Source organism: Mustela putorius, unplaced genomic scaffold (assembly GCF_011764305.1).
Source record: "Mustela putorius furo isolate JIRA1106 unplaced genomic scaffold, ASM1176430v1.1 tig00003834_pilon_pilon_pilon, whole genome shotgun sequence".
Classification (NCBI taxonomy): Eukaryota; Metazoa; Chordata; class Mammalia; order Carnivora; family Mustelidae; genus Mustela; species Mustela putorius.
The window spans coordinates 101053560-101063520 of record NW_025421987.1 but is presented as its reverse complement, the minus strand read 5'-3'; the positions used below and the strand labels follow the sequence as shown (position 1 = coordinate 101063520).

The window sequence follows — 9961 nt, the reverse complement described above, 5'->3', positions numbered from 1 at the left end:
AACTTAATCATGCATAGCAAAGGCTGCCTGTTTAAGTCCAGCTGATAAGTCAAAATGATGAGAAGATGCATAGGACTACACATCCAGAGCCACTGCTGCAGAAGATCAGGTGGAAATGACCTATATGTCTGCACTCATGTTTAGAGAAGAAGAGAAGAGCCTTCTCTTGTGCTGGATCTCAATACTGACTGCACTACAGCTTTTCTCTCTGAGAAACATGGTATAGGTAAATATGGAAAAAAAACCTCAAGAAATAATAATATAACTTCCCTCTTATCTTTGCCATCTTCTGCTTACTCCCTCTCACCCCCCAAAAAACATGTCTGAGTATTTTGTGCACTAATATGCAAGTACTAATAGTGTATTATACTTTGTTTATAAAGCAATTGTTTTTTTTAATTTCTGGTTAATAAACATAAAAGAACTTTTCTGATAACTGATTATGAAATAAGAAACATTTCCTATGTGCACAGACATTGCTGAACCTACTTAACAATGCAAACCCTAGAATAAATAATTAGGAACTCAGCTTTTGGACACTCTTAGATGAAACACAATTTAAAAAACTGAAATACTGATATACATTTCTCATAAATTCATTTTATTTCAACAGCAAGAAATTCAGTAATACACCTTTGAGGGAATTATAAAATATCATCTCTTTAGCATGGATATTCTCACCACACCACAAACACAGAAAGAGGCACTAAGAGATGGATATGGAGGTGTCTTCCTTCTCTGGCATTATTGTATTAAACTGCAGTATAAACTTCTGATCTTACAGAACAGGATACCTCTTGAAGAGGTGTAGCTTATTTTATAATATCTAAGTATTGCAAATACATTCATTGTATGAATTGAGGAGGGAAAAGGAGAAGAAACACCATTTCATGAAAATCCATTCCTGGATGACATCCATACCAAGCCTACCACTTTACAGACTTCAGAATTTATTAGCCAATGCTGCTTACAAAGACGATTCTGGCAGTCTTAATATTGGACAAAAAAATCACACACAATGCCTAACTGTGGTAGTCTATGAGAAACTAAATCTCTATCTGCCTATGGTTCCTGCTGGGGTCTGCATCACAAATGTGATGCACAGGGCTAGAAATGCCCCTGAGACAGCAGTTCCACTGTCTTCATGCTTCACATAGACGAGACCCAAAGTGCTAAGTGCATATTTCAATCATGCATTCTGAACCCGTTTAGAGCCACAAAGAGCTGGAAAAGGCGATTTCAGTCCCTCTTTGAGAGGGAATATAATCATTAAACTTGGTATTTTGCCTCAAAAAAGGTTTCTTCACATTACAGAGAATAAAGTCTGACATACATTTTGAAACTCTCACTAACATCACTATTCCACATCCATCAAGACTTGAGAGTTGGTCTTCCTGAAATACGTAAAAGGGTAATCTCTCTTCCACGTGGTTGTACCTACACCAGGCTTCCCAACAAGGACTTCATCATCTATACAATTACACATCAAAGTCCTTCAGCTCTCCCCAGCTCGCACCTATTTTCACTTTCACTTTCAGTTTCACAGAAAGTTCTACGGCACTTTCCATTTCATTCTTGACAATCTGAGCTACCTGCAAAAAAAAAAAAAAGGAGGAAAAAAAAAAGAGGTTAGCAAACTCTCTTCCCCAATCAAAGAATGTTTCCCAACCCACCACTGAGGTGATAAGCCAGACTGCAGCTCTTCACCTCATGGTTCTTAAAATTCAAAATCCAAAAAGAAATATAGACATTCCAAACTGGTCTACACTAATGAGCAGGAGCTCTGCCAGTTTCAGTGTTTTTAAACCCTCAGGAAAGGGCAAGATTCTCATATAACTTCTCCCAAACAGAAACAGCCTTGCATCAAAAGTTTCTTTAAAAATGAGTATGAAACAGAGCACTCTTAGCTCTTTCTCTACCCTTATGGACTCAACATTTATGTAGCCATCCTGGGGTTCCAGGGAAGGGTTCCAGAAACCTCATGCACCTTAACTTGACCTTCCGCATCTTAGTCTTCTATGAAATGGACGCAAACCCTGCAAAAATACCTGAACAACATCCTCTTCTGCCACTTCATATAAGAGCTCATCATGGAGTTGAAGGACGAAGAAGCCTCCTCTGATTGGGGAGAACATCCCTTGCAGTTTTCTCTTTGGTAACAATCCTATCCCATGAAAAAAGTAGGAAAACTGATCAGCATGTTACTGTGCTATAGAATAGGTTTTGTTTGTTTGTTTGTTTGTTTTTAGGGATTTTGGGAAACTCTGGAGAATTTTAATTAAGTGATTAAAATATATAAGATTTAGAACTATTAGGAAAGTATCCACTTGCTGACTTTCCACCTATCAGGTAAACTCAAAACTCTACCAGCTTCCTCCCAGAAAGGAGGAACATAACAAAGAAGTCAGTAAATGGAGTTTGAAGAACTGTTCTCCAAAAGACGTCGTCTAACTTACTTCCTATAAACAACCAATATCTCCACTTTCCATGGCACCTTTACTACCAACTTCTCTAAATAATAGCACCAGAGTAGTGTGGGGCCTGACCTCTGCCCCAGGAAAGTGAGCTGGTATTGTCTTTAGGTGGTTTATAAGGACACTCCCTGATATCTTCTTATGGCCAGAAGTGTCACTGTGGTAGAACTGGGGTTTTACCAAATGGACCACATGCAACAAATAAGTAATTATAAACCCAGGGTCCAAATGAGGACTTCAGAGACTACTTCAAGTTATGTGTTAGTCTGTATCTGTACATATTTCTGTGGACTGATCTTTCAGCATATTCTCAAAAGAGCCTATAACTCCACTGTATCAGACTTAGTTACATCTCCTAACAAGCTGGGCCTACTGATACAGATTATGCCCCACTAATCACTAAGATAAGGTTACTTTGAGTAACTGTCCTTAATCATTTCCCCATATCTCAGAGCAGTGCTTCCTCTCTGCCACCCAAATTTCCCACTGATCGTTCCAAGCAGCACAAATACGAACTTCCTTATATCTGGTGCTTCCCTCAGAGAGGGTTCTTCAGCTATCATAATCTGCAGCCCAGATTTATTCACAGGTAGTTCTTACAGGGTAAGAGAGCAAATACAGATGAGGCTGTGGCAAGCTGCTTCCATCCTAGGGCCGCAAATGCTGTGCATCGATCTGTTTGCCAGCTGACTAAAATCTTCTCTGCCCCACCAGGACCCACTTAGCTCACATCGTTGGTTATCAGGACGCTTTTCTGCTTTCCAGTCACCACACCTTCATCCTCTGGATTTCCTGTTGTGCTTTGGCTTCTGATCCCAAATGCTATGATTCTCCTGCTTCCTGTGTGGGCTGCTTCCTCGGGCTCAGCTGACCTACCACTACCTTTAACCTAGCACAAGCCCAGGAAGTGATCCTCAGGGATATATCCACATTGCCTTCCACCCACTCCAAAAACTGTTATTGTCCATATCCTCATTCTAGCCCTGTATCACTCTGCTGCGAACAGTTCTATAAATATTTCAGTCACAGATCACATCTTCCTTTTCTTTCCTTCGATTTTAAACTTAAAAGAGGTTGATAACTTCTATTTCCAAATCCCCTTAAGCACACAGTATAGTATTATCACTCAAATTAGTTTGACCACTTATTCTCCCTATAAAGAGAGAGAATGTGTTATATGTGGTATAAGTGTGGTGTGTGTGTGCACACTGATTGCCATACAAAAAATGTTGAACGAGTAGCCTTAGATATTACAGAAGGAGGTAAGACAATAAAATTAATAATCCTCATGTGATGGGCAAGTCTTTATATCTATGTATTTTTGTATGTAAATGAACATCTTTATATCTGTGTGACTATGTTATTCTCTGCAATGTATATGTATGTCTCTTCTAGAAATATGTTGACATATTGTGAGTTTATTATTATTTTCAAATGTTAATATATGTTTTTGAATTTCCTGTTTAAATTTCTAATATGGTAAATATTAGTATATGTAAACTACATAAAGAAAAGTTCTTTGGGACCCTTAGTAATGCTGAGAATATAAAGACATCATGAGACAAAAACATTTGAAAACTGCTGAAAAATAATGAGTAAAATGCTTCCCTTTTTCTTTTCTGATACAATTAATCTCACTACATTATAGCAGGGTTCTCATTTATGAACAAACCTGTTCTATCACTTTGGAGCATACTCTCCCGATGACCATGGGACTTGAAGGTTGAGCGGAAGATCTCTAACTTCTTCTGAATGTTAACTGTGGCTATTTTAACAATATCAGCTGCTGAACCTTGGATTGTTGTGTTGATAGCCTGACGCTCAGCCTATGAAAATAAATAACGAGGGCTCCATCAGATACACCTACATGGTTTCATACCTGCTTTTAGTATCCACAGATCAGTGCTCACATCTGTAACCTGGACTAAGATGTAACCCAGGACATCAACTATTAAGCTGCACCCTAACAACTAGAATGATCTAGGGCTCTAGATTCTGGGCTATCGTCCACATGAAAACAGTCTAAATAGAAGAAGGCCAGATTGCTTCAGTTTAGAAATCTTCAACATTCCGTAATCAAAAACTGCATTACACATAAAATGTACTTAGTAGTTTCAAAATTATTTCACAAACATATATATCATCACTTAAAATGTACTTAGTAGTTCAAAACTATTTCACAAACATATAGATGTCCCTTAATCCCATTTTGATCTATGAATTCAAGGCAATCTCAAAAAAAATCCCAGCAGGATTTTGTGTTTGTGTAGAAATTCACATGCTGCTTCTACAATGTATATGGAAATGCAAAGAACCAAGAATAGGCAAATGCTCTTGAAAACCAAACAAAAGAACGAGGTAAGAAGACTTATTTTGTCATATATCAAGACATCTTGCAAAGCTGTATCACGAAGGCAATGTGGCACTGTCTAAAGAATGAGCAAATACAACAGACAAAAATAATGTGTCTAAAAACAGATACATTCATATTTGAAAATTAATTTGTGGCAAAAGTGATACAATAAAGTAGTAGGGGGAAAGCTCAGTCTTTTCAATAAATAGTTAGGGACAACTGTATATCCTTGAGTGGGAAGGAGAAAGACGGTAACCCTCAGTCTCTCAAAATACATAAAAACCAGTTCCTGGTTGATTATAGGTATAAATGTATATGGCAAAACCAAAAGCTCCTAGTGAATATTTTCTTGAAATTGGGGTAGAGAAAACTTTGTTAAAACAGATCAAGGAAAATACTACAATAATACAAAAGATGGATAAATCCGCAGAAGCAAATGGTTCATATCTGGAATATATAAAGGACTGTCATAAATCAGTTAAAAAACAGACAATTCAAAAAAAAAAAGATAAAGACTTAAATAGACGCGCCACAAAAGAAGATATCCAAATGGACAATAAATGAAAAAGGAGCTCAACATCACTAGTCATTAGAGAAAGGCAAAGATCGGAGGGGGAGATGAACCATGATAGACTGTGGACTCTGAGAAACAAACTAAGGGTTTCAGAGTGGAGGGTGGGTAGGGAAATGGGTGAACCTGGTGATGGATATTAAGGACTGCACATATTGCATGGAGCACTGGGTGTTATACGTAAACAATGAATCTGGGAACACTACATCAAAAACTAATGATATACTGTAGGGTGACTAACATAACACAATAATTAATAAATAAACAAATAAATAAATAAATAAGGAGTGAGGCACCATTACACAGTTACCAGAATGGCTAAAAGACCAATGACAGCACGCAACGGCAAGAATGTAGATAAACAGAGCTGATGGCAATGTTAACTGGGATAACCACTCTCTAAAACTGTTAGGCAGTATATACTATAGGTATAAATGTGCTTATTCTGTGACTCACCAATTCCACTCTAAAGGTAATGAAGTTGGGCGCATATGTTTACCAAAAGACACATATAAGAATGTTCATAGCAGGTTTATTAATGATAGCTAAAACCTGGAAATAGTGAAAATTTCTGCCATCATTCAAACAGATAAATAAATTGTTGGTATGGTCCCACGTCATTTAAATAAAGACATGAACTAGAGTTACATATGACACTAATGAATCTCACAGACCTATATTTGAGTGAAAAAAGTAAGACCCAAGAGTATATACAGTACAATTGTACTTAAATAAAATTCAGGTTCATACAAAACTACTCTATAGTTTCATGTGTGTGCTGGGGTAGGGAGTGGATAGTATTGATTTCGAGGGAACATAAAGAAGCCTTCTGGGTGCTGGAAAAGTTCTATATCATGATTGGGATGGTGGTTTTATGGGTATACACATTAAGACTTCCAGCTTTATGCTTAAGGATTTGTACCCTTTACTGCACATGTTATTTCTCCATAAAAATTTTAAAAATAAACCCAAATAACTCCCTCTCCTCTTATTTGCATAAGAATGCAAAGGCCAAACACAGTGTGGGAGAGAATATTTTCCAAAAATATAATCAATAATGAGCTCTTATATATAAGAAAAAGACGGGGGGCCTGGGTGGCTCAAATGGGTTAAGTATCTGCCTTCAGCTCAGGTCATGATCTTGGGGTCCTGGGAGTCTGCTTCTCCCTTTCCCTCAGCTCTCCTCCCACCCTTGCTGTGCGTTCTCTCTCTCTCTCAAATAAATCTTAAAAAAAAAAATTAAAAGGAAAAAGAAAACTCAACAACAAAAGATGAACAAGAAAACTTTAAAAAGTACTTTCCCAAGAAAAAATAACCTATTGGCTAATACAGATTTGTTAAGTTGCTTTACCTCATTAGTATTCAAGGAAATGCAAAGTAAAACTAACAAGACACTACTTTAAACCCACCAGAATAGCTAAAATTGTATCATCTTAATAGCAACTGTTGGCAAGGATGCAGAGCAATGAGAATTGCACATGCTTCTGATAAGAGGACGACTGCTACAACCACCATAAGAAACCATTTGGCTTTGCCTACTAAAACTATTTGGCTTTACCTACTAAAATTCTATGACTTGGTCTTTACCAAACATAAATGCAAACATATGTGCACCAAGGACCTTGGACAAGAATTTTCAAATCATCAAGATTAACTCTGAGAAACAAACCAAGGGTTTTGGAAGAGAGGGGGGAGGGGATGGGTGAACCTGGAGATGGGTATTAAGGAGGGCACATATTGCATGGAGCACTAGGTGTGGTGTATAAACAATGAATCTGGAACACTGAAAAAATAAAATAAAATTTAAAAAAATAAAATAAATAATAATAATAATAAAAACTCTAAACTGGGAACCTAAATGCCCATCAATAGAAAAATAGATAAACTGTGATATATTCACATAATAGAATTAATTTATTACACTATAATAAAACAGTTACTCCAAATGAAACATGAATGACTTACCTATGCAATTTTGAGTGAAAGAAACTAGATGTAAGAATATATACACATGATATAGAAAGAGGTCAAAAATACATAAAACTATAGGCTTAGAAATAATGATAGCAATTATTCCTGGGAGGGCTGTGGGTACTGATTGGGAGCCATCAAGGGACTTTCTATGTGACTTGAGTATTGCTACACAGGTGTAGCTCTGTGATAATATACTGAAATTTACATTTGTTTCCTGTATTTTCCCGATGTGTATTTTTCAATATAATAAGGGTTTAAACAAAAAGTAAAACCCCCTATGTTAAAAAGAAAAATATATATATATACTGTGATTGTTAAGTTCTCTTACATAATTATTTCCCAAAGAAAGTATTTACTCATTTATCTATATATGTTTTCTATTTTTTTCCTGGAAAGTTGACAGTGGTAAGTCAAATATTATCTATATTAAATTTGATTAATGATTAAAAAAAAAGTAAAACAAAACCAAAACCAAAATTTACTTCCGATTATGTTTATTCATAATTCAGAGGGTTTGAATTTTCTTTTATTTATTTATTTATTTTTTTTTTTAGTGACAGCATGATGAATCAGTTAAAACTTTGACTCCTAAGGTTTGGCATGAAAAGGTTTACTCTCAGAGAGCCCAGATATGGACCCTCAATTCTATGGTCAAATAATCTTCAACAAAGAAGGAAAAAATATACATTGGAAGAAATACAGTCTCTTCAATAAATGGTGCTGGGAAAATTGGACAGCTATATGTAGAAGAATGAAACTCGACCGTTTTCTTATGCCATACACAAAGATAAACTCAAAATGGATAAAAAGACCTCAACGTGAGGCAGCAATCTGTCAGATCCTAGAGGAGAACATAGGCAGTAACATCTTCGACATTGGCCACAGCAACTTCTTTCAAGATATGTCTCCAAAGGCAAAGGAAACAAAAGAGAAAATGAGTTTGTGGGACTTCGTCAAGATGAAAAGCTTCTGCACAGCAAAGGAAATAGTCAACAAAACAAAGAGGCAACCCACAGAATGGGAGAAGATATTCACAAATAACACTACAGACAAAGGGCTGATACCCAAGATCTATAAAGAACTCCTCAAACTCAACACACACAAAACAGAAAACCATGTCAAAAAATGGGTAGAAGACATGAACAGACAGTTTTCCAAAGAAGAAATACAAATGACTAACAGGCACATGAAAAAATGTTCATCATGATTAGCAATCAGGGAGATTCAAATCAAAACCACATTGAAATACCACCTTACACCAGTTAGAATGGCCAAAATTAACAAGACAAGAAACAAGTGTTGGAGAGGATGTGGAAAAAGGGGAACCCTCTTACACTGTTGGTGGGAATGCAAGTTGGTGCAGCCACTTTGGAAAACAGTGTGGAGATTCCTTTAGAAATGAAAAATAGAGCTTCCCTATGACCCTGAAATTGCACTACTGGGTATTTACCCCAAATATATAGATGTAGTGAAAAGAGGGGCCACCTGTTACCACAATGTTCATAGCAGCAATGGCCACAGTAGCCAAACTGTGGAAAAAACCAAGATGCCCTTCAATGGACGAATGGATAAAGAAGATATGGTCCACGCCTACAGTGGAGTATTATGCCTCCATCAGAAATGATGAATACCCAACTTTTATAACGACATGGACGGGACTGGAAGAGATTATGCTGAGTGGAATAAATCAAGCAGAGAGAGTCAAGTATATGGTTTCACTTACTTGTGGAGCATAAAGAATAACAGTGAGGATGTTGGGAGTTAGATAGGAGAAGTGAGGTGGGGGAAATCGGAGGGGGGAGACAAACCATGAGAGATTGGACTCAGAAACAAGCTGAGGGTTTTGGAGGGCAGGTAGGTGGGGGGATGGGTGAGCCTGGTGGTCGGTACTATGGAGGGCACATATTGCATGGAGCACTGGGTGTGGTACATAACAATGAATTTTGGAACACTGAAAAGAAATAAAATGAAAAAAAAAAGAAAAGGCTTATTCTCACAACTTTAGGTGCAAAAATATTAATTTTAAAAAACTTACAGGGTTCATTTACATATATGACTTTATCTACCATTTTTCATAATGTAAATCCCAAGAAACATAACTCCTGTTAGATCAAGTCTAAATTTTTCAGCCTGCCATTAAAAGCCTTCCACTAGCTGGCTCCATTTGACCAACAGAAAATTATCTACCCTTAAGTGACAACTGATTTAGAGATATGGTAAAAGCCTGATAAATATTTGATATCTACTTATATGGGAGACTACAGAGTGAAGAAATAACAAAAAGCCAACTATTCCTCCATGGTCCCTAAGAGCATTAGTGCTCTGAAGGTTTTCAGCTCCAGACAGAAGTTCAGCAGGATGGGGCTGGGAATTTTCAATACATGCAATGTGTAGTGGTCACTGACATGCAAAAGTATGGGAGAAGATGAAATACAAGCAGTTTAAACAGGAAGATGTGGGCTATAATAAATTTAAATGTTCAGATGCATAGAATACTTTTGTGGATCCCAATGATTTCAGAGTTTTTAATAATAATTTGAATACATGCCATCAATAAATACTTAAAATGGTGCTAAAAAAAACAGCCTT

At 36.8% G+C, this 9961-nt stretch overlaps 1 protein-coding gene across 3 annotated transcripts in view; it reads right to left on the bottom strand.

Annotated features, from left to right (window-relative positions):
• Window positions 1–580: 580 nt before the first annotated feature.
• The window catches only part of LOC101691920 (DNA polymerase theta), a 136996-nt gene continuing 127615 nt past the window's right edge, over window positions 581–9961 (bottom strand). For all 3 annotated transcript variants that reach the window (XM_045088842.1, XM_045088843.1, XM_013052696.2), the window contains 3 exons: window positions 4147–4300; window positions 2049–2164; window positions 581–1592 (listed from right to left, as the gene is read on the bottom strand). In XM_045088842.1, coding sequence (XP_044944777.1) covers window positions 1479–1592; window positions 2049–2164; window positions 4147–4300 — 384 coding nt within the window. In that variant the 3' untranslated portion in view covers window positions 581–1478. The remainder of the gene's footprint in view (window positions 1593–2048; window positions 2165–4146; window positions 4301–9961) is intronic.